This window comes from Morus notabilis, unplaced genomic scaffold (genome assembly GCF_000414095.1).
Source record: "Morus notabilis unplaced genomic scaffold, ASM41409v2 Scaffold131, whole genome shotgun sequence".
Lineage (NCBI taxonomy): Eukaryota > Viridiplantae > Streptophyta > Magnoliopsida > Rosales > Moraceae > Morus > Morus notabilis.
In genome coordinates this window covers 190,566-216,640 of record NW_010360208.1, presented here as the reverse complement: position 1 = coordinate 216,640, position 26,075 = coordinate 190,566, and the positions used below count along the sequence as shown (strand labels likewise).

At 31.7% G+C, this 26,075-nt stretch overlaps 2 protein-coding genes across 3 annotated transcripts; both read right to left on the bottom strand.

Annotated features, from left to right (window-relative positions):
* Nucleotides 1-3,929: 3,929 nt before the first annotated feature.
* On the bottom strand, nucleotides 3,930-6,230 carry LOC21391143. The gene is made up of 3 exons (XM_010096033.2): nucleotides 5,818-6,230; nucleotides 5,446-5,702; nucleotides 3,930-4,517 (listed from the first exon to the last, which is right to left on the bottom strand). Exons 1-3 carry the CDS (start codon nucleotides 5,974-5,976, stop codon nucleotides 4,130-4,132), a joined length of 804 nt encoding a protein of 267 aa, XP_010094335.1. The 5' UTR covers nucleotides 5,977-6,230; the 3' UTR covers nucleotides 3,930-4,129.
* A 6,589-nt stretch (nucleotides 6,231-12,819) lies between these two features.
* LOC21410978 (protein FAR1-RELATED SEQUENCE 11) lies at nucleotides 12,820-16,803 on the bottom strand. Of its 2 annotated transcripts, XM_024164220.1 has the most exons (4): nucleotides 16,648-16,803; nucleotides 15,009-16,017; nucleotides 13,956-14,399; nucleotides 12,820-13,864 (listed from the first exon to the last, which is right to left on the bottom strand). In XM_024164220.1, exons 2-4 carry the CDS (start codon nucleotides 15,978-15,980, stop codon nucleotides 13,004-13,006), a joined length of 2,277 nt encoding a protein of 758 aa, XP_024019988.1. In that variant the 5' UTR covers nucleotides 15,981-16,017; nucleotides 16,648-16,803; the 3' UTR covers nucleotides 12,820-13,003. The 2 variants fall into 2 exon arrangements, with proteins under 2 accessions (XP_024019988.1, XP_024019989.1); XM_024164221.1 differs by lacking the exon at nucleotides 16,648-16,803 and having other exon boundaries at nucleotides 15,009-16,021.
* Nucleotides 16,804-26,075: the final 9,272 nt, after the last annotated feature.

The following is a 26,075-nucleotide window of genomic DNA, read 5'->3' as shown; positions in this document are numbered from 1 at the left end:
CCGCCGCCGCTCGTCTTCGACTGCCCCCCTATTAACGTTCATTTAATATATATTAATAATAATATTTATTTAATATATATTAATAATAATATTTATTTAATATATTTAATAATATTATTTATTTAATATATTATTACATGTTTTCAAAACTTAAACCACCAAACACGGTTTCAGTTTTTTTTAAAACTGAAATCAATCTCTGAATAAAACTACCAAATGCATTTTCAAAAATGATTCTAAAATGAAAATAAAAACGTTTTTGTTTTCATTTTCATACAAAAAACAAAAACGTTTTGAAAACAATTCCAAACGCACCCATAATTCGAACCATGACACGAATTCTCATTTTACAAGATTTTTTTTATTTTTTATTTTTATAAAAGGGTGTCTTTCTATTTTTTTTTTCATTTTTCAAAAAAAAAAAGAAAAAATAGAATGGTTTACTTTGCTTGAAAAGAAAACAGGAATGACCTAACGAGGAGTTTTTTTTTAAACTTAAGAAAGTAAAGTTTTGCCTGTCTCATTTAATCATATACATTTTACTTATTAAATTAAAAATGATAGTTCCATATATAAAAATGAGAAAAAATAATATCAATTCTTGCATTTAAAGAGAATAATATAAAAATTAATTACATATTTTTAATAAGTTAAGATGTTATACGCAATGACTATTTAATCATTTCAAAAAATATTTTGATAATCATATTTGTAAGATTTTAATTTTTAAATTTAGTAAATACTAAAAACAATAGATGGATTCTAAAAAAAGAAAAAAAACAAAAAAATGGATTACTTCTCATTTCACTTTCTAATATTCGATAAAAAATAAATACTAAAAATAAATACAAAGGATCATTATTGTTATTCCCTTTCCATTAGATTCGGCAATTATGCTCTTAATTTACACTATTTACAATCATTTTTCTACCAAAAAAATACTATTTACAAACATTTTCATTTTTGACAAAATTTTCTTCAAATTTATATATTTAATTCTTTTAAAAACTATATATGTTGTTCTAACAGAATATAATTATGTGATTTTTTAAAACAAAAATAATATATTGGAATATTGGAAATTATTGCGGACGTATGCGATATGGTTGGGTCGGTTGGAGAGCCCGGCTTGATTTATTTATTTATGTTTTCACTATTAATTTGTTTTCTTAAAAAATGAAAATAATACTACGATTACCAAAGACATTTTTTATTCTCATTTCATCTCATTAAAATAACAAAAGAGAAAAAATTGATTCTCATATAAAAAATAATAATCACAGCAAACTAATAATAAGAAACAATAAAAAGCTTTTACTTTATAAACAAGTGTTGTATATTTTGGTGAGCGTTCTAGTGAAAACACCAACCACTTATGCGCAAGTTTTATTCAAAATATGCAATATGATTCCAGTTTTTTTCTTTTTTTAGTAAGCAATATGATATGATATGATTATAGTGGAAAATTATATTGACTGAAATTTCCAATAAAAAAACACATATGTATGACGTCAAATTCATCCATAATTCCATTAGAATGAAGGAGAAAAAAGAAGAGAAATTACTATTTGATTGATCCTGAAAGCTCCCCTAACTTTGTACTGGATTGTCCCTCCTATGTGGGCCTTTCAAAGCTCACACCAACATCTTAGGCCCACAAAGTTCTAACCACTCACCTACGGGCCACGAACCCACCCAAACTCTCAAAAGCCCAAACCCAACTATCCCAAGCTATTTTCCAATCACATGTATTATTTGGGGAAAGGAGTCTCACACACAACTTTCCCAAAAAAAAAAAAAAATTATTATCTTTTTAGTCAAATTATTATATTACTCAAAATGTTATTAAATATTAATTAAGAATAACGAGTAAAAATTAAGACTCATACAGTATTAAGAGTAAGTTTACTAATTATCTCATATTTTTTTGATAATTAATTCTCGCATATTATTTTACTTGGAATTTGTCCACACAACTCATTTGCATTAGCATTAAGCAACGAAAAGGAAAAAGAAAAAAAAAACACTATTTTTATTTTTCTTTTTGTCTCACTCATAAGAAAATAAAACCTATGTTAGGCGGTTCTTAATGAAAATCATAGAAATCATAGAATTGATATTTTTTAAAGTTATTAATCTAATAATAATAAAAAGCATTTTTATTTATTATTATATATAAGTGATGCATCAATACATACGTGTTAGTAAGGTAAAATTGTGGTATCTAAAAAGCATAGGTTGATGTGTTATTTATGTAGAGATTTTGGGTACCATTACAGTTAGGCTATTTCTATGATTTGATGTTTGGCCCGTTTTGTTTGTAAGTTTAAACGGAAATTTAAATTTTGTGAGAGAAAATACGGTAACAAAAAAATTTGAACATATAAAATAAACGAGTGCAATCATTTGAACCAAATTAATATGCCCAAATGAGTTCGAAACAAAATGGAAAATTTACTTTTCTCAAAATGCATTACAAGCCATTCTATGTTTGCGACTCTAAACCTGTTCGTTTCGCTAGTTCAAATCACAACTCAAATTTTTACTATCGTGTTTTCTCTCACATAAAATTTAAATTTAACTTTTTCTATAGCAATATTTTATGTTACATGAATTCACTTTTTAACTCAAATTCACAACTCAAATGAGTTTTATTTAACTTTTTAAAAAGTGATACTAAAGTCTTTTGTAGGCTTTTCAGTCCCGGTACAAACACTTGTAATTTAGAAAAAAAAAAATATACTCTTAAAGTGCATGAGTTTAGGTTTTTACTTTTTATTTTTAATTAATATCCTTTTAATTAAATAATTATATTAATTAAATGATGCTAATCAAAAGTAAGGAGTAATAATTAAGACTCATACACCCTTAAAAGTAAATTTAATAATTCTTTATTAAGAAAATGACTTAATTTTAGACCCCATTTTTTTTCACACTACTTAGTTCTCTTATGTGTTATAAAGGCGCGCAATTTTATTAAAAATCATTAAACAAGACACTGAGAAAAATTAAAAAAGATAAAAAATAAAAATAAAAAAACCAATAATCCTTCTGTACATCTCAACAAAAATCCCCCTCTTCGTGCGCCTTATTCCTTCTGCTTCTCTTCAATCGTCTTCCACACCCACTTTTTTTTCTTACTCTATTATTCTCTGTTTTTAAATGGATCATTATTCTCTTTTTTCACTATTTCATACATATTACATATAATCGCCCACAAATTAATTTGCAGAAGAAGGTATTTAAATCCTAACTAACTAAAAAAACAAAAAATCTAGAAAGAATGCATTTTTATTGCAATTATTCTGAAACAAACTTTTATTCCTCATTTATTATTCAAGAAAAGAGATACGTTCTTTCTGAAGAAGTAAATTTGTTAAATAATTGAAAAGTTTCATTCTTTTCTTACGGATATGTAGATTAGGAGAATTTGATGTATAGTTTCAAGTATTATGACTTTGTCTTCCGTGATATGTTGTCCTGTTTCGTCTTTTTTTCCACATTAGAGGTGCTTTAATAAATTTAGGATATGTAAACAAAAGATGCGTTTGGAACTAATTTCAAAATAATTTTATTTTTTATATGAAAATAAAAATAAAAACGTTTTTAATTTCAGACAAAAATATTTTTAAAAATACGTTTAGTAATTTTATCAAGAGATTGTTTTAAGTATAAAAAAATTTATTAATGTGTCTCTCTCCCTTTCTACTCGAGAGAGGAAAAAACGGAAACAAAAAATGAAAAACGACAAAAAGTCATTTTTCATTTTTCTCTCATTTTACACTAAATCAAAACATCGTTTTTATTTCCTTTTTTTTGTCTTTAATTGTGCCAAACGCCGTTTCTCTCTTGTTTTTATTTTTTCTTTCTCAAAAAAAGTGAAAAACAAAAACAAAAATAACTCAAAACACAGTCAAAATTTCCCAAGAACTTATTTTTTTCTTTTTTATTACCTTAGGCTTTAGACTAGTTGAGATAACCCTTTTCTATTCCAATCCTGAATTTTTTTTTTTAAATACATATATATACACACACAAAACTAAGTATGAATTTACACCTTTGTTTTTCCTTGTACAATTGCATCTTTTTTTTTCCTTTTTCGTCAAACAGCTTGGCCTATAGCATTAGACTAATTTGGGTCCTTCCCACAAGGCAGTGAAAACACAAAACTTGGTTGGTCATTACTGTGATCCTCTCTAAATACAGGGTCCTCCCTGGCAATGGCGGCGATGTGGTGACGGCCGGGTGACCTCGGCGGTGACGCGTAGAGGGCCGAGGCCTCAAGAATCTGCTGCCTCACGTTTTCTTGCTCTTGGGACATCCTCTGTGCCCTTAGAGCTGTCAAGTACAACCCAGCAGCAAGGAAAACTGAAGCCAAGGCAAAAACCCCAGCAGCTGAGAAAATGCCTTCTCTTATTACAAAGCAACTTGGCCTTGGCCTTGACCAATTCTTCAAATGCCCTGACTCCACACTCAGCCCAATCAGCAACAATATCTCCCCAACAGCAAAACAAATCCTAAAAAATTCATAAGATTTAGAACTTGTTCTTTTAGAGTAAAACTCAAAAAAAAAAAAAAAAAAAATTGAACTCGAATTTGAACTTGGGTTTTAACTCGAGTTGTAACTTGAGTTTAGGGTTAAAATTTGAGTTCAAGTTTCCCCTTTAATTTAAGTTCTTAAACTCAAACTCAAGTTAATGAATAATATTTTTTCTATTCTTAAAACGTCATAACTTTTTTCGATTTAATTCCGATTGAAATGATTTTTTTTCTATGCGTTCACAACGAAAAGACGAATTAAACCCTACACATATACCATATTAAAATTTTTCATCACCATTGAGTTTTTATTAAAATACTATCTAAATACAAATTCAAGTTTTGACCCACTCAAACACAAACTCAAATAGATTATCAATTCAAATCATAACTCAATGTGCACATCCAAACACAAACTCAAGTTACAACTTTAACTCAAATTATAACTCAAATTCAACTCAAAATCTACACTCAAATCACCATAATTTAAAATTACAACCGAACAAGCTCTTAGTTTATTAATTTAGTAATTAACCAATCACAAATTCACGTGTTAGTTGTCATACCAGCACGAGTCCATATACTATTATATAAGAAACACAATGATTATACATGTAAATTTTTCCATAGCCACAAGGCTAATAGTGACAATTATCAATAATGATATTTAATGTTTCTTATAGTATCATTAGAAAGTGATATACAGTACAGAGCGCCCACCTTCTATGGTTGGTTCTAAGCTAGGCCATATATCACTTTTGAAGTATAGTTATAAAAATTAAGACTTTGCGACCCTGTAAAAGTGGTATTCCTCTAATTGATCCAGAAATTCTATGCACGATTAATAAACTTGGTAAAGTTTAATGTTATGATTGAGATGAAAATGGAAAAGAAAGATGGGCATACCAAGTTGTGAGAAAGAAGAAACCAGCTTGCCAAGTCAAAGTCCTAGAGGAGCCTGAATCAGTGTCCAAACAGACCAAAGCAGAAGGTGGTAGCTTACTGACTGCAATCAACATGAATGTGTGTTCAATCATCATGGCAATTGCCAATCCCACAAATGCACTTGCAGCACACAACAATGGCATTTTCCCACTTCCACTATACACACATTCATATCTCTCCTCTTTTGATCCTTTATCTCCATTGGCTATCCATGTCATCTACCATATCATACCAAAAAAACCAAAAAACAAAAAAAAAAGTCAATTCATTTTGGCATTTTACATACACACAAATAAATATTAATGAGGATTCTTCTTGTTATGCTTTTGGTACCTCTGAACGAGTGGCTTCAGCAATTAGGCAGAGAATGAAGCAAAACAAGCCACAGAGAATGGTCAAGACTATGAGGAAGACACCAAGTTTGCTGCCCAAATCGGTTCTCCGACGGCTAGGGGCGAGATCTGCGTGCGTGACTACCATGGTTTTCGGCATTTCTTTGGTGTCCAAGGCGGGCTAGAATTCATGCAGGCTGACCTGACCCCAAGAGGGAAAGGAAGAGGACTAATGGTTTTTTTTTTTTTTTTTTTTAATTAAAAACAAGTTTTCGGTGTGACAAGAAAAGAGGGAGGGAATTAGTTAATAGAGAATCGCTTGGAGCAAAGGTTGCTTAAAGGGTAAAGATTCCCCAAAGGGGGGGTTTAAAAGCATAGGCATTTTGATTAAGTATTCACGTAGGGAACAATGGTTGGTTCTCAAAACTTTGCTAGAAAGGTATTCTGCTTGCAAAAGATAAAGTCACATTTACTCCTTTATTTTTTATAAATAAAAATAAAAAAAGTGATGTAGTCACAATTGCATATGGAGAGACACGTGTACACTTTGGAAATTTTTTTTTTCTTCTTTGTGAAATTGTCCCTCTTTCTAACCAGAGTACATTTTGGCTTTATGTTGTGAGTTCTTTATGCACATGTTAGATAGAATTGTGACCTGAGCTTTCAATTTCACGGGCCAAGCTAGTCAATCAAATTTTCTTGAGAAACCATAGCCAGGCATTTTATTATTTGTCCCCAGTTTCAAAATTGAGTAATTTAGCCAGGCAATTCTGTTCAAACTCTAAAAATACCCATTTGAGATATTAAAAAATTAGGCCAAATTATGGGCCTAGAAATTGTCATGTCATGATAATATGCAATAATGTTTGATTTGAACCCTATTATTGGAGTAAAGTACAAAGTGCAAATGTGGAGGGTGAGTATTCCGCCTAGAGCTTTAAATATCTTAAATATGAGCCTTCAAATGTTGACAAATATGGGCATCAAAGCTCCAAAATTTGAAAAAGCTAGTTTTGTAGGTGGAAAAATGAAGAAAAAGGCTTTAAAGTAGGGCTAGCAAAGAACAAAAAAGACAATTGAAGAATAACGAATATTGGGTGTCGGTTTGCATTATATAATAAGTTGGTGCTTATGATCTGGGCTTTTTTTTTTTTTTTTTCCAATCCTTTATAATGATATCTTTCTAGGTTCCAACGTGTGTGATGAAATATAGGGAATAATCTAGTGGATTGCACACATAAGAAAGTTCTACCTCATCAAAAGGAAAGAGATAAAAGTGCAAACTAATTTTAACTAAACAAAATTGCATGATATATTGTCACGCCCAAATAAGAGTTAGTAACGTTGAGCCTTGTTTAGAAATAAAGTATAGATTAAAAAGTAATTAAGTCAAAGTCAAAGTCAAAGATAGCATAATATAAAAATTTATAAACAAATCATACTATTTTAAAGAAATTGAGTTTAAGGAAAGAGTAAGGCAGACTTTATAAAATTTCAATCATCATCAAATCAATTTCAAAAGTCAGCCTCTGGCATCCATAGGGTTTACACTTGTGCATACATAAATAAATACATAAATGTAAATGACTAACATCAACTACATTCTAGTAAAGTTTAAATTTACAATCCATAGCATTTATACATGCCTTAAATGAATACGATAATGAAGGAAACACTTCACCGCTTCTTCTCTTCTTGATTGGAATTCTTTACCTATTCTGCGCTACTTCTAGCATCGCCTAATAGGGGTTAAATTACATTTGAAACAAAGAAAAGTGAGCGAAATGCCCAGTAGGATATAATTTTATAAATTTGAATAAATAAATAAAAGTATAAGCCCGAACGAATCAATCAGAACCAAACAACCTTTTTCTGAAAGGAAAATAAATTAAAATTCCAGATTACAAACAACTAGCAAGTAATTTAAATAATTAAATTACCTACGACCAATGTAAGGCCAAACACCACTGTAGTGGCCCGTCCGGGTTTCGGGTCCTGCCCTCAAGGATACGATCTCCATATCCTGTCTAGGCCATCAGCGGGCTTACCAGTTCGTAAAATATCTTATCTTAAGAAAATATTCATTAAAACTTTAAATCAGTTCATTATGAGATCAAACACTTGTCTTAAAATATTTTTCTTTATCAAACTTGTTTTATCTTTAAAAACATTTACATAGACCAAAACACTTTAAAACATGCTAACAAGGATATGAACAAGAATATCCTACCTCTCAGATATCAACTCTACAAATAACTTCACGTAGTCCCAGCTCCACTTGTCTTTGAAGCTCCAAGTCCAATCGTGTTGCTAGCTTTGTCATCAAAACTAACAGTTTAGAGTTTAATCATTTCCTCTAAACAATCTAGTTTAATTATATACAATTGTATCATACTAGTGTGCCTTGACTCAAATTCAAAATTATAAACAATTCTTAATTCAAATCACGATTCTTTGAGAATTGAATGGGAACTAGGATTAACGTGGCTAATCCACTCACTTTGAGTTTCTAAATGAAGTTAGGTTGGCTATACATTGAGTTTCGAGTCGAAATCAAGTTTTTGGAACGTTTTTAAGGCAAGCGAAGTGCACACCGGTCGACCGGTGGCAGAGAAGTGCAACTCCACCAGTCAGCCGGTGGAGTGGTGACCGGTCCACCGTCCCGGTCGACTGGTGTGGAGCAGATTAGCCAAGAAAAGTGGCTGATACGCGGGTTCCAAGGCCAAATCATGCGTTCTTATGTTGGATGTTAAGGTAATCTCATGGGGAATCAACAAAACCAGGTTCCAATCATCAAATGGTGTCCAAGGAATCAAAAACCCCTAAATTTCATCAAAACCCATTAAAAAATCCATTTAAAATCAAATCTAAACAAAAATTCACCAAACTTAACAGAAATCAAGTTTCATCAAGTTAAGATCCAAGGTTCAAGAGTATGTTTTCAAAGGATTTACCTTGATCTTTGCTTTAGGGTTGAAAACTTCTTGGAGATCATCGTTTTGGTTTAGATCTAATTCAAAACTTCTTAGAGAGAGGAAAAACTTCGAGAGAAAGAGAGGGAGAGAAAGGGTAACAAGGGAGAGAGAGAGAGAGCGCGCTAAGAGCTCTGAGAGAGGAACGTGGGAGATAGGGAGACATAGAGAGAATTGAGGGAGAAGTAAAAAAATATAAAGAAAAGAATAAAATAATATTAAAAGATAATTAAAAGAAAGGGGTGGAAGTTTGTATTTCCACGTACTTTTGAGGTAGAATTGTAAATATTGAAAGTAATTTAAAACTCCTTGATTAATTTAAAAAATCAGCACACTAATAAATCACAATTAATATAATTAAACCTATTTAATACTTAAGGTCGTTACATATATATATCCTACCTGCCCTCAAGATTTGAATAAATCCACATTTATAGTGTTTTTTTGGTAAAAAAAAGAGGAGAGTTGATGTTCAAACCAAGATATTGTTTCTGTGCCCCATTCAAGCATCTATCCAAAAAAATTGATTATCAAACTATTATTCCCTATTTTTTTTTATTAGTAGAAGTTAAAAAACAATCACGTTAATAAAAACAAAGGAAAGTTGATGTTCAAACCAAAATATTGTTTCTGTACCCCATTCAAGCATCTATCCAAAAAATTGATTATCAAACTATTATTCCCTATTTTTTTTATTAGTAGAAGTTAAAAAACTATCACGTTAATTGATATTAAAATATAATTCCCTATTTGTTGGCAGTGACAAAGCTAAAAATGTAAACTAGTGGGGGCTAATAATTAAGACAAATATTTAGTAGAGACTATAAGATTAAATTCTTAAATTTTAGTGGGGGCAAAGTATATGTTACTATAGTAAATTTTTTATTTATGTACATATATTTTTAAAAGTCAAAATATATAGTTGAGTGGGGCTTGAGTTGGCTCCGTGTCTATTTGTTGTTATGAAAAGTTTAGGTTAATAATCAAGACACTTGGCATTACTCTTTTCAATGGTGTGCTCAAATTTTTTAGTTTTGGTTCAGGAGTTGACTATTCTATTGCGGTTTATGAACACTTTCATTTCATAAGATTCTTATTCAAGAAGGTGATATTCCCACTCGCGAACTTTCTTCATGCAGTGCAAAATGCAAACCGCTAAAATTGATTTAAAAATATTCCTCTTGTTTTTGTTTTGTTTTTTCACATAATGAGGCATCCTTTCATCCATCTAATCAAACAAAAACGCGTTTTTTTTTTTCAATAAATTAAAGGGGGAAGCAGAAAAAATTATAGCATATATATATATATATATTTCAAAATAGTAAATTATAACATAGATATTTTAAATTTCAAACATTATTAAAAACTCAAAAATACTCTTAAGTCTCATTCCTACTTCTCTCTCATTTTCCTCTAGTTAAGTTCATCATGGCTGGCACTGGCTGCCAGCTCCGATACTAATAAATATTATATTTATCGATAAATATCATATTTATCTGAAAATTCAGCGACTGGCTCTAGTGACTGATAAATACTGTATTTACCAATACCATATTTATTGGTATATATCATATTTACCATATTCATTCGAAAATCCGTCGACCGGCTCCGACGATTGATAAATATCGTATTTACTATATCCATCCAAAAAATCCAGCTCCAGCAATTGATAAATACCATATTTAAGAAATTGAGAATTAGATTAAGTGAAATAATTACTGAAAAATATAGTATTTACCGTATTCAAACCTGAATTCAATAAAATATTTAAGCGTAAATTATTTACCAGATTCAAATTAATATACAAAAAGACTAATATCCTTTCTATAAGATTTTTAGCTTGTTTGACTTGTGATTATCAGAATCTGCAACAAATATTGTTTAATACGCAAATAATTGCTCAGTTTTTCCAACAAAAAACTAAAAATAAAATAAAATGTTTTCAAGAAATATATACAATTAACAAATGCTAACCATAGTGTAGTTGTACATTCCGCCATAGCGACAGCATAACTTACCAAATGACCAAATAAGATTTTACCAAAACAAAATACAAAATAGATTTTTTCCTCAAAACACGACAATAAAACTACCACGAGTATGCACATTACAGCATAGTTTCAATTCAACCCTCAATACCAAACTTCTAAAGCACGACTCAATACAAGAGAACGGAAGTGACGAGGTCGGCGACCGATGACCGGCGCGACACCGTAACCATACAAATCCGACTAGATCGCGAGGCGACGTGATGGTAGATCGCGGCATTGTTGGATCTGACAGCGCCTTTCCGATCACCGTGACAGAACGCCGACGATCCTCCAAACTACAACGGTCATAATTATTACGAGGTGGCGCTAGCATGAAGATCCTCTCCTAATCACGACGTTCGTCGCGATCTCGGACGGCCGAAACTCGGAGATGGAGAACGGCGACAGCTTGCGATCTCCAGATACAGCAGCGGCGGGACTGGCGATCTCTGACAACGGTCGAACCACTGTAGAAATCTAGAATTGAGATATAAATATAGAGAACTATTAATCTAACGCAGTTAAGTCTAATTTATACGCGTCCCTACTGCTACATTACTACATGAAAATTAAAACCATTATATTAAAAAAGAAAAAAAAAATGGCTCCAGCCCCCCTTCTCTATCATTGTGTATATAATATATGTACGGATTTTTAACGATTAACTTACCACTAAAACTGCACAACATTGATGATATTTTCATTTTAATTTATTTTTAAAATTTTTACCTTACCCTTAAATTCTCCTAATTTTGACTTATAAACCTCAAAAAATATCCTGATCAGAAAGTGCTACAATATAACAGACAAGTAAAAGTGGGCAATTTCCCTTTGGTGCATCTTCTGTTTCTTACAACACAAGACATCAAAAAACAAAAAAAAAAAACAAAAACAAAAACAAAAAAAAAACATATTCCATGAGTAAGAATTTTTACATCTAGATTCTCTATGAACCCTTCCTCCAATATGGCTCCTCCATATTAGCCCACTTGTTCCCAAACATATTCCTTTGATAATTTCCCATCATCATAGGCTGGTATTTCTCCACTAACCATTTAAAACTTGGAGAGTTTTTGCCATTCTTCACCAACCTTCAAAAATCCCACATTACCAATATCACTCTTTCAACAATGGCTTCTGGCAAGGCCAATATTGGGGACCTTGAGGCCTGCACTAGTAGCAACCAAGTGAATCTTCAAGAGAAGAAGCCCAACACCAAAGGCACAACTAGTTCAGATTTGGAGAAAGCCCTTGCAAAGAGAGCACTCCTTGGCTCGCGCCATCGCCAGACCGGCGGTAGACGGATTTCGAGCAACGCCGCTAGGTTGTTGCCAAGCAGGCTAAGCAAGGTTTCCCTGGCTGAAGATGCAGAAGACTGAGATATGGTGTGATATTAATTATGCTACTTTGTGATGCCTAATTGTATCTTCTTCTTCTTCTTCTTTTTTTTTTTTTTAATTTTTTTTCCTTATTAAAAAAGAAAGAACATGACTGAAGAGTAATGGTGATGTAAAATGTGTCCAGAGCAGGTTATCAACAAGGAGAGCAAAGGGGCAGAACTATATTCACTACATCATATTGTTGAGGATATTTTGTAAAGGTGCTTGAAAATAGAAAAAGTGCAGAGAAAAGTGCCATGATGTATGATTTTAGAACCTTAGCTCATAAAGCAATATGAAGAAAAGCAAATTAGCAAATATGAACAGATTCTTCAATTTTACGTAATAGCCAAAATGATATGGCCTTTGACGGGTTTAGCACCAATTTGTTGGCTCCATACTATTAACAAGTCCAGAAATACTTTTTCAATTTAAAAGTTACTGAGACTTGAAGACCAAAGGGAAAGCAAAAATCTCCAGTTAATTTGAACACAATTCATGAAACTGATCATAGTATTAACAGATAACGGATGATTCTCTCTTTTGTATATTCTTAAAAAGAACAAATCTCAAGAGTTCAAAATTGGCTTAAAGGATACAAGCCTTAGTGCCTTACCAACCCACTTGAATTATGTGGTGGTATCTGAGTGTACGTAATACGTAGAATTGAGCTCAAATCCTCACGTTGATAAATATATATATATATATATATATATATAATTATTGACTTATAAGGGAAAAAGCTCTACCACATAAGGTTGTCACTATTCGTTTATAGACTTGCTTCCATTTTCAGTGCTATAACCCTACAAGTACCCAAGTGCATCTCCATTCAAATGATCACCTCCCATTAGATGACACTCAGATGCATCATGCCCAAACTGTCCACAACAAGTCCCCGAAAAATGCCTTCTCTTTCTAGCAATGTCAACCCCATCTCTTGCTCTTCTTTCCTTGAGCTTTCCTGAGGAGACAGATTCGTGAGCATTCCCAATTGCGAACCGAACAATTCCATCTTCGTCTTCCACTTCCTGAAGAATCAACGAATCTGAGGGACAATTGTAGGCGTCGTTCGCGCTATGCATTGCGCGAGGAAGGTCTTTGATCCTCGATAACACCATGGAGATTTGCTCACAGGCTGCGTCCAGGCGCTCCTCTGTCTCAATTGATTCTGTGACAAGAGTGGAAGCCATGGACTCTAGGAACTGAACCTTTCCGGAGTGATCTCTTATGGCCGTATTTTGAAAGGAGTAGGTGGAAGTTGATGAGCTGACATCGCGCCAACGGGTTGGTAGGTACTGGTCTGGGATGTGGAAGCAGTTATTGGTTGAGAGGACACGGAGAACATGCCTACATAGGATGCCTGAGAACTCAAACTGGTGGCAGCTACAACTGATGTGCTCTTGACAAGGAAGCCAGATCACTTTGCAGCCACCATTCATTTGTGTGTGGTATCTGACTTGGAAACAACCTTCATCTAACAACACGGATGCATACTGAGGCGCCAGCACAAGCTCCTCTTGGAGCTTGCCAAAGGCATAAGGAGTGAGAACAGACGCGGCGTGTGATTCGATCGGTGAGCCTGTTTTGAGGCAGACCTTCTGCAGTTTCTGCTGCAATTTTTGCTTTGCTCCTGCCCGGTCTTTAAACTCAACAACATCAGCTAACTGCAAAGAAAAAAAGGGTGTTGAATACTTACTAGAGTTAGCAGAAGAAGAAAGAAATCAACAAACACACAAATGAGTTGATGAAGATTACATGATCTATGAAACGGTCTAGCTGTGACTGTGCGCTCAAAAATCGTTGGATAAAGGTGTTGATCGACTCTGCCTGAGATGTATGCATCATTCCTGCGAAGAAAAAGTGCCTCAAGAAGGCTAAAGCCCAAAACGTACGAAGTGCATATAAGCTGATAATGTGCCTATTTGCGTGGAGTCCATATTTGTTGATCATGTCTCTCCATCCTTCTTCGAAATCTTCTACCAAATCTAAGTTGTAAAGCCGATGAAACTCCGCTTTCCACTCATCATAATGCGATCCGAGCAGCACAGAAAACCAGTTAGAGAACTTTGCTATGATGTGCCATATGCAAAATGCATGCTTCGTTTGAGGCATTTCATTAACAATGGCCTCTTTCAGCCATGTGTTGTGGTCCGTTAATAACGTCTGCGGAGCCTTTCCTTTCATGAACGCCAAAAATGTCTGTTGAAAAAAATCATAGTTGTTAAGGACAACTAAAAACATGAAGGTAAATTACAAGAAAGAAATTGCTATTTATCACCAATAACGCCGCAATAACTATGTTTTTGTTTGGGTAATGCGTTCAAGTCCATACGGTTCTGCTTCAAATCTTTTTTGTTACGGTGTTTTATATTACAAAAATTCACTACAATTTGAATTTGAACCAAAAGGTTCTGTCAGACCCTTTACCCAAACGAAAAATGATCCCGACGGGGATAAAACCCCATACTCACAAAGTGGTGGGTTCCACTAAGTTGGGTTCCACCTATTCAGTTAGCATGACCCACCTTATGTGAGTAGCGTGATTTTAACCCCATCAGGAAGAATAAGGCTTTAACACATTATATACGTGTCAGTGCAACACATAGTAGTGTGGGACCCAATAATTTGAATTTTTGCTCGGTAACTGTTCTGTTCTACCGTTAAGAAAACATAAAAAGAAAGAGAATGGCCAAATAAACTTTTTTCTCTTTTTGGTTTGTTATTGATTTAAATGAATTATTTTCATATCTAATTGATCATGAAAAGATTATGGTCCATTGCCTTAGGAATTTGCCTTAAGCTTCTTACCTTCAAGGCCCAGGAAAAAGATTGCATATTCTCATCCCTTAGAAGCACACAACCAAAGAAACAAGTCATTCCATGATTGTCTACTCCAAGCCAAATTCCCAACAACATATCATACGCCTCCAACCGGTGAGTCGTGTCGAAAACTACAGCGTCTCCGAACGTCTCATACAACTGAACAGATGAAGCATAAGACCAGGCAATGTGCTCCAACCTGTTGTTGCCATCTATCTTGAAGTCATATTTGAAGTTGGGGTTCTCATCTTTCAGTTTCTTGCACATTGCAATAAGATCAATAGCATCACTGTCTCTGTCAACATTTCTAAAAGACTGCAATAGGTTTCTCACATCTATTTCGGTAAAGGGTAAGCAACCAAGCTTAACACCTTTCTCTAGCTCCATCAATCTCATCATTTGTCTCACAGACATTCCGGCTTTTGCAAACATGCAAATCCGGCTCTTGTCATCGGGAGATATGACACAATAGGCCGGAAGAAGACTAACTTCATTCGATTTCAGCAATTCGTGGTTATGGATGTTGCTAAAGCCCGTGACACGCCATTCAGGGACATGATCAAAGTCTGCTCGCTTAACGATCCGCATATAAGCCTGACAACCACACCTCGAGGATTTTCGGTTCCTCTGCGTCTTCCCATCTTCAGATGGCTTCATCTGTGGATATCCAGCACGGTGGCAAGTGAAATCCCTTCTTGTTATTCCCCGGCCGACCCCATCCTTGCCTCGAGTGCGGTGACGTCTGATAGAAAATCCACATTGCTTCGCGAAGCTGCAATAGAATTCATATGCTGCTTCTTGAGACACAAACCTCTGGCCAATAAACGGAACGAGGTTCACCGATGTCTGTCGTGACAAAATCGAGTCTTCGGGAGTTTCCCCTGTTGTGCCAACATCATCTTGGGATAAATCCGTGCCATTCTCAGAAGATTCCATCACTAGACTTGTTCCTTCAGACATATTTCCTCCAAAAGACTAAAGAAACTATAGATGCAACCTGAGAAACACATCCATACACAGCAAGCATTTTAGAACATGATGATCTTGTAATAACCTTCAGAAGCTCACACAAGAGCAAAATGGTCTCTCTCTCTCTCTCTCTCTCTCTCTCTCTCTCACACACACACACACAAAAGCAAAATGGTCTCTCTTTTTCCCCTCTTATCTTCAAACTGTCACAACACGATGATCTTGTAACAGCCTCTGGAAACCACAATGTGGGCTAATCTAAACAATCCTTTGTAACTTCTCTAACTACTTATTATCACCCAAAAAAAAAAAACTAAAAAATCAAAAATAAAAACTTCCCAACTATTTTAGGTGATTACTTGTTTAGAGACTCTCATAAAAATGGTCATTTTTTTTCCTTCTTCTTATTCCTCTTTATCTACTAAATATCAACAAAAAGGGACTGAAATAACGATCTCCAACACATTTTGATCCACTCAAATTCCAATAATCACAATTGGGTCCCTCCAAAACAGATCAAAACCCATCAAAAGTACTTCTCCCCATGAAACAATAATGGCATTACACATTGAAATGAACAAAAAATTCTCATATTCAAATAGATTAGAGAGAGAGAGGAATAAATATAAATAGAGACAAAATAAATATAGAGGCGTACCTGAAATGGGTGACTTTTTTTAACGGTCAATAACGAACTGAAGAGATTAAAAGGAGAGAAAGGAAAAGAGTGGAGTGAGAGTGGAAAGTGGCGGGGAAATTAGGAGGGGGAGGGTAAAGCGCATCCCATGGAGAACGATAACCACTTACAGAAGATTCCGGCTATCGTGCGCCGATAGGATGCACTAGGTTATCCAGCGCATAAGAGGATTATAGGCCATTTGGATCCAACTGGCTTAATAGGCTTTTATTGGGCCCAGCATTCTTTGTGAGCTTATATTTGCTATTGGGTCTTAGTTGGGCTTTTCTTTTAGAAACAAGGCCCACTATGTGCAATGTATTCTTGAAAAATTTGGAATAATTTTATGGATAGTAAAAATTTAAATTATTCAAATAATTAGTATAAAATGTGAACATCATTATAATAATTACTATTTAATATTTAGTCATAAAATAATTCAAAAAAATTATGATCTACTCCACTGTCATAAATTTCTATATAGTGTTATTTATGCCATATTCTTTAGCATTTTTTTTAAATATTATAAAAATAGAAAACTATGTAGTACTTGTTATAATGATTTTCACGGTTTATATAGAAATTATGGATAGTAATTTTTATTATTTCTATGTAGTGTTTACTCTACAAAATTATGTAGTAATTGTAATTTGGTTTTAATTTTTGTTATTTATAAAATACTAATATTTTAATATGACTAGTAAGGTTGTACTATATGAAAGGCAACTAGAAATACCATTCAAGATGGTAAAAGATATTATTTATGTCACTAAACTAAAAAAGTAAGCAATTGTCATTCAATTAATAAAGAGAAAATAAATATCATAATAACATTCGATTATTTAGAATGACATAAATAAAAGGCTTAAATAAAACAATGACAAACCGTATATTATTCTCTATACTATATATCTCAACCTTCTTCTTTGATTTTAGATTTTAGATGTCAAAGTGTTTTGAAAATTTTGTTTAAAGATTTATTATTAGCACGTTACCAAATTTTCTCGTGCAAAATCTTTGCATTTAATTGAATTAGAAAAAGGGAAACTGATAATCATTCTACTCGAGTAATTTGGGGGGTTTTTATTTTTTTATTTTTTTTATTTTTAGAATTATGATTTTTCAAATGTCAATATACCCACGATAATCTTCATGGTACTTGGGAAGAGGATAATGAAATTTAACTTATCCAGAAAGCTCTCTTAACACTTGCTAAAGTTTATTATGGGATGTTTGTACCTTCACTAACTTTTTCATTGAATGTTGATTTACATACATGATTTTGTGAACTTCAACTAGCATATATGTTCCTTAACAAAAAAAAAAAAGAGTCTACGTGTCCAAAAAATTTATATTACTTTCCAACTACATATGTTGGAAAGTTAACATATAGAATAGGAACAATAGTATTGAGTACGTGATGCATAAGCCAAAATATTTGTCAAAATGTTATTTTGTCGTTTTTCTATAGGTTGATGATGATCAATATATATGTGCCCTACTTTGGCAAGTTTTTCATATTAGGCCGTTTCATATTAGCCTTCTGAATGGTCACGACCATCATTACTACATTATCATGCTACCTCCATTATTGTTATGAAAAATACCATGTATGTTTGGAATTGATTTTTGTTTGTTTTTGAAAACGTTTTTGCATATTTTTTGAGATACGGAAATAAAAACAGTATGCAAACCGTGTTTCTTTAGCAAATATTTTGAAAACAAAAACAAAAACAAACAGTGAGAATGGTTTTTGTAAAGGAATTAGAAAATGAATGAAAGTTATTTTTCCTTTTCTGTTTTAATTTTCTAGTACTTATTAACAATGTTATAATATATATTAAGTAATAATTATAACCAAACACGATTTCACCTTATTATACTCAAAACAATCTCTTAAAAAATAAACCAAACATAATTTCAGAATCGGTCTCAGAATGATTCTCAAAACAATCTTATTTTTACTTTTGTATTGAAAACAAAATCATTTTAAAAACATTACCAAAAATCATAAAAAAATCTAGGATTTTCAGAAGATCTAAATATAGTTAAAATAAAATACTTTGTTCCAGTGTGTTATTAAATATATAAATATATACATGTAAGGACGAGTTTTCAATGGTTACTTTTTTAACGGTGGTCACTTTTAAATATAAAAATTTAATGATGTGACGTAATAAAAATCTAATTTGATTAATTGTTATTAATTTTTGTTGTCAACTATTCAATTTATTTCATCCGAATTAATATCGTAAGATTAAAACAATAATATCCATTAATAAATAAATGTTGAAATAATCATTAAGCATTACTTTTTCTTGTATCTTTTTCTTTAACTTTCTTTTCTACTTTTCTTTAAGAATGAAAAATAAATAAATAAATAAACATCCTAAGCAATTTCCTTGGCATGCACTTTATCCCCTAAATATGGGAAAGATTGATTGATCAACAATATTTATAAAAGGCTACGGTATATATTAATTATCCACGACTGCCTAAGAAATATTTCACTCACTAATTAAAGTCTTCACATAACCTTTCATATGATCTGGACATGACTTAATCTGAAGCTCTAGGATACCATTTATTGTATTAAAAAAAAGGATTTGAATGTTTGTAAGATAAAGCATTGTAATAACAAGTTTAAGTTGTGATTGACATTGTGAAAAAAGGAACATTAGGGTGAGAATTCAAATTTTACAACTTAAAGTGGAATCTGATGTAGAATTACTATTAGGGCATGTCTGCAACGAGTAATGGAAAGATATTGACTGTGTTTGGAGTTGTTTTTATTTTTATTTTTCACGTTTTTCAAGAAAAAAAATGAAAACGAGAGAGGACCGGCCTTTGACACAATTAAAGATAAAAAACGGAAATGAAAATGATTTTTTGGTTTAGTGTAAAATGAGAGAGAAATAAAAAAAATGACTTTTAGTCATTTTTCATTTTTTGTTTCTGTTTTCTTCTCTCTCGAGTAAAGAGAGAGACATTAATAGATTTTTTTATGTTGAAAAAAAATCTCTTGATAAAACTACTAAATGTATTTTCAAAAATGATTTTCGTCTGATATTGAAAATATTTTTATTTCTATTTTTATACAAAAAATAAAATCATTTTAGAATGAGTTTCAAACGTACTCATTGTGTTTGGGAAATAATGCAGATCCCTTTAAACAATATAATGTCCAAAATTGTTTGATAATACAGATCACCATCGGCTAGGCCTTTAGCTTTGCACTGTGCAAATCGCTCTAATAATGGTAAGAGAAAGCCACAACCACATTTCATGGTGAGAAGAAGAGTATAATTTAGAAGTGGGCCATTTTTGGGATTCGGAGATCTTTTGGATGTTACATTCCACACATATTTATTCGATAGTTTTTTTTTTTTTTTTTTTTTTTTTTTTTTTTTATTTTTTTTTTTTTTTTTTTTTTTTTTTTTTTTTTTTTTTTTAATTGAATTCAAAGTAGATTTATTCGATAGTTGTTATCCAAAGACTATTCTGCCAAATGCTTTGGGATGTGATTTGAATTACACTTATATTTAAACATGACAAAACTTAAATCAATGAACAGTAATCACATGATGTTTATTGCTTTCCGCCACAACAATAAACGTCTTGATCCAAACAGATTTTGCTTTCGGACATTTTATATTTGGATTTATGTTCTTTGTCACTACATTAAGTACGATTGGACCTTATAATTAGGATTTGAAGACGAAGAGAGAAAGGGATAATTAAGGATTAACGTAATGGGAAGTTGGAGGTGAAATGTGAGTGGGAAAAGAAAATTTGAAGTGTTTACTATTGCAAGAGTAATTTTTTAAGTATTGGGGTGTGTTATAAACATTTTTTTTTTTTAGTAAGTGATTATTTTTTTAGAGGAAAAGTGCATTTGTAAGTGGGTTGTGTCAATAGAGCTAATAACCTCTTATAATACATATATTCATGATTTAGATTAAATTTAAATCAAAATTGATGGTTGTGAGCTGCTAATAGGATATATATATATATATATATATATATATATATATATATATCTACGTGTATATATGGAAGACCTATATATAGGTAAAGTCTTGAGTAAAATACAGTCCGATAAATATAACTTTTTTTGTATTCTCACATAACATCTTTCAAAGTGTGTGTAACATTCGGTTAACTTAAGTGTTATACTCAATATCACGTCTTTGAATTATATATATATTTTTGAATGTTACACTTAAGTTAATTGAGTGTTAGATATATGAACAGATGACGTTACACAAAAATATAAAAAAATTATACATTTATTAGATTAGTCTGAGTGCCGAGACTTAAGACATCTTATATATATATATATATATATATATATAAATGAAAGATGCTATTAGAATCGCTAAGGGTTGAATTAGAGGTGAGACATAAATATGGAAAGCTATACAGTCAAGCACCAATTATAATATGAAGAGATGGAAAGGAGAAGTGATTCATGAAGTCCCATTGATTATATTCTATGGATAGGTGATCTTGTCTCTTCGGCCAAACCTAATTTGAGGTCCACTTGTTTCATTGGTTTGGAATCGGCCCTTTCATTTCTTATAAAAGCCAAATAAAAAAAAATAACCAAAAAAAAAAAAAACACAGTAATAATTGTTACCTTTGAACATGTCGTCTCCTAACCTTACACATGTTCTGATCCGGCCCCTACCAATTGCATGACAATATCTCTTTTGGTGCTTTCTAGTCCTTAAGCAACATCTGTTCATATTTTGTCATTTTCTTTTCCTTTTTTCTCCTTTCCATGAGAATTGCTTGAAATGCTATTTGTCCAATGTCAATAGAATCTGAGATATTGTCCAAGGTTAAGGAATATTACATTATTATGACGTGTGTTCTAGGGTCGACGCATGCAATACGCACAACCAATTGAGGGATGGTGAAAGGACCAATTTATCCCTGAATTATTTTCGATTTACGTGTATTTTTGATTTACGCACAACTATAGATTCAGAATTATTTTTGATTTACGTGTATTTTTTATAAAAAAAATATTATAACGAACCACAGACCATTATTCGAATCATGCCACGAATCCACCAACTAAACGCATCCAAATTAAAACAGATCCAATTAACGTTGGAACTAACTTAAAAGCTCCTATTCTACACTAAGCTCCATCTTAATTCATCAAATTTAACAATTAAAATAACAAGTCTTACAAATAGACATAAATTAAACACAAACATAAATTAATTGAAGCTTTCAAAAAAAAAAAATCTTCAACATGGAATTAACCATTTGTCCTCTTCGTCTTCTTCTTCTTTTTTTTTTTTTTTTTTTTCAAAAGCATATTATCCCATGGTTGGAGCATTTTTTTTCCTTTTTTAACACGTAGGCTCCGTTCATTTCGCCGATTCGAGTTTTGCTACAGTAAAAAGCTCTCAGAAACAATCACATCTAACTTTTTTGCTACAGTGAAAAGCTCTCACAGAACGTCACATCTTAACTCGAATTAAAAATTTAAATCAGCGAGGGCCCTAGAATACTTTCGAAAATAAATAAATAAATACATAAGGATTATTTTTAAAATTTCTTCACTTTCGTGATACATGTATCAAAAATTGGAAAGGACCATGATAACAAAGCTGGCAAGCTAGCTAGAAGAATTTTTCTTATAAAGACTATATTGCTATTCCCTATTATATGTAGAATAGATTTATAGCGATCAATATCAAACGCTGTCATGTGCTCTAAAATGGGAGGTGCAAGAAACATGAGAGAGTCCATTATATGGGCCATGAACAATGAATAACTTGATTGTTCAAAGGAAGAAGAAGAAAAAAAAAAAAAAAGTGAACTTAATTGTCACTTTGCGGAGAAAGGCCATTAATCAAGCTAAAAATATATATATTAAGGATCCGTTTAAAAAGTATACTCAAATTATAATTCTTGATTATGACGTTTGAAATTTAAATTTTTTGGTATGAGGATTCGTGCAATGGTTCGAATTACGGTTTGTGGCTCGCTACGGTGTTTTCTCTCACAAAAAATACACATAAATCGAGAATAATTCTGAATTATAATTTTAAATCCGTGAACTAAACGTCTAAATTAAAGTATATATACTAGCTATATCAAAAAGCCTACTGTACATACGTCTCAAATATATCATTCAGATAAAAGCCATAAGAGGTTCTAGTCTTGACTAGTAGTTTGCGTTAGTTGTTGGAGCAATAATAATGCGGCCGACAGTCACTTTTCAATTTTAACAATTTGCAAGAAGATTCGAGCTAGCATTCGTCGTTTATTGGCGTGTAGCGATTTCCATGTTTCAGCAGTATTTGAGGCTTGTTTGGGAGAGTTTTTAAAGGGAAAAATACGCGATTTGTAATAATTTTGTACAAATCCTATTATTTAGAAAAAAATTTAAGTTTAACCGTTATTTTTTCTAACTCTATTATTTAGAGAAGAAGAGCAATCATTTCTAGTTACGCCTTAATTTCTCAAATTTTTTTAAAAAATTTTAAGTTTAACTATTGTTTTTTCCAACTCTATTATTTAGGGAAGAAAATTAATCTTTCATAGCTAAGCCTTAATTTCTCAAATTTTTGCCCTACTACTCCAATTTTGTTACTGTAATACTTATTTTTTTTTGTGAGACAGATAGTTAGTGGCGGATTTAAGTACAGCTCAGTGAGTGCTACCACCCCCACTCAAATTTTTTTTAAAAAAATATTACCTTTAAAAATTTTAAAATTTTATACTTAAGCCCCCACTGAAATAATTATGTCCCGCCCCCACTAAAATAAATATATTTTCATATATACTCCCACTAAGATAATTTGTTAAAAAAAATTTAATGTACGCCTTCACTGAAGTGAAAGACTGGCTCTGTCATTGCAGATAGTGTAATACTTTTGTGCTTTATAAGAAAATTGACACCTTTTGTTAATGGTGCAAAAAATGATGATTATTGTCCGGTTATATTGCATGGTCACTGGGCCACTCTAAAGTATGAATTGATTCAAATTTTTGAGAGAAAAATATTGTAACATAATTAATTATTTAAATTTGAGTATATGAAATAAATGAGCCTTAACATTCTTCGTGATCATATATACTAACTAATTTTCTAGCTATAACAAAAAGTCCACTGTACATACGTCTCAAATATAACTTTCAAATAAAAGTTATAAGAGGTTCTAGTCTTGACTAGTAGGAAAACAAAAAAGAATAAAATTATTTTGGTACTCTCTGTTACAGCGAAACATGTTTTTGATATCATGTGTTTTTTATAATATTAAAACGGTACCTCAACGTTTTTAAAAACATATTCTTGATACCTTAAAACTGATTTTTAAGACATGTAATGTCCAAACTACCATTCTTGTTAATTAAATAGAAATCAATATTTTTTTAAAAATCTGAAAATATTTTAAAACATTAAAATATTTAAAAGAAAACAACAAAATAAAAAAAAGCTCATGATTTTTTTTCCTAGATTTATTAATTTTTGGTCAACTAAATAAAAAGATACTAAGGTCATTTTACGTTTTAAAAATCAACTTCAGGATATTAAGAGTATGTTTTGTATAATTCAGGGTATTAAAATGATTTTATCCTAAATAAAATTGTCACAAAAACAAGTACTAATATTGTGACTAGCAAAAAAAAAAATAAAAATAAAAAGTAAAGGATTGAAGTACCATGTCATTCTCTTATCACTCCTTTCATCTTTGATTTATAGCCACATAGGGACACAGTTTGTATCGATGGAGATGGCCACTGCATGCCTAATTTTCGTATCCTTTTTCAAAGGGACTGCACCCTTTTTTTGGCAATATTTATCGAATAGTTCTGCTCATCGTACAATAATACCGGCACTAATAATATATTGTCGATAAAATAGAAGGTATGGTTGTGTTTCTCTTCAACTATACTATTTTAAAAGATTGACATACTGTTTATATTTAGACAAATTAAAAGGTAGCATTTTACTTGTATTAATATTAGGGAGTTTCTCCCGTAGGATTAATTCTATTTTTTTTCAGTCATTTTCAGTCGTCAAATCTGTGTTAAAAACTGTCTGTTTTGCATATTTTTTCAATCTCATTTGATTTTTGATCAGATCCAACAGTTAGAAAACTGATCTTACTGATAGTACGGCCTACCGGAGATAGTCCTTATTTTAAGGGCTATATTTACTTTTCATTTCTTATCATTATCGTTGGTTAGAACTTGTAAAAGTAAACATTTTAATTTAAATTAACATTGGTGTAATGATTTAAGGAGAAAGAGAATACTTTAACTAATAACCAATAACGATGAAATGTCAATATTAACCTATGCTATACTTATTGTTAAATTTGACATAAAAATAATATTATATTAAAAAATGATTTTTTTTATTCAAATGTTAGTCAAGTCTTGGGTATTCTTGAGAGAGACTTAGTTTAAGACATAGACAAGGGTAAGTTAGTGGAATATTATTCTAGTTATAGTAGATTAATCTCGTTCCATCTTAATTTCTCTATGATACAAAATGATTACATGATCAAACAACTAAATTTTTTTATCCAATTACAAACAAAAAAGAACATACAATATTCTTTGGAGCACCAACAATATCTCGACAATTGTCGCAAGGGCGTTCATCAAATTTTTTGATTTTTTTATTCATTCTTGGCCCCTTTCGTTCTGGATTTACATGGAAGATTTGTCGATTTGTTTAGTGTGGAAAATGTTAAATGGACAAACGACTTTTTGGTGAAAGCAGGGTGAGCAAATTTTGCCAAAAACAATGGAATGATGCTTGGTTTTGCGTGCAAGTATGTGTTTGGATCTCATACCTGATGCACAATTTGCAACACAAATAGTTAATCACACAACAAAACTGGTTGAAAATTAACATAAACAGATCATAACTTACAGGCTACAATATTGCATGTTCTTAGGATTTCTCCTTTCTGAAAGGGACACTTCTATGCATAATAATTATTAAAGTGGAAATTAGTTTCAACTTTTTTAAAAATTGACTTAATCCAACCTCCCAAAGTACTTAGGAAAAGTAATCGTACATATTTTACTTAATTAACTATTTACACAAGATATCATTACATTAATCACATATTATATATATACACATACATACATACATACATATATATATATATATATATATATATATATATAGTGAGGGTCGCTATCACATAAAAGTTCTAAAACGAATAGTATTACTACCATTTCCAAATATAGGTAGCTAGCCACTTCTGCAGTAATTGCCATAATTTGCTTAATTCATCTCTCTATATATACACCCTTGAACCATGCCTTCTTATATATAGCACATCCCAAAACACCCTTACAATATAAACTAGGCAGTTTCTTTAATCTAGGGGTTTTGTTCAATTTATATGTATACAAACATC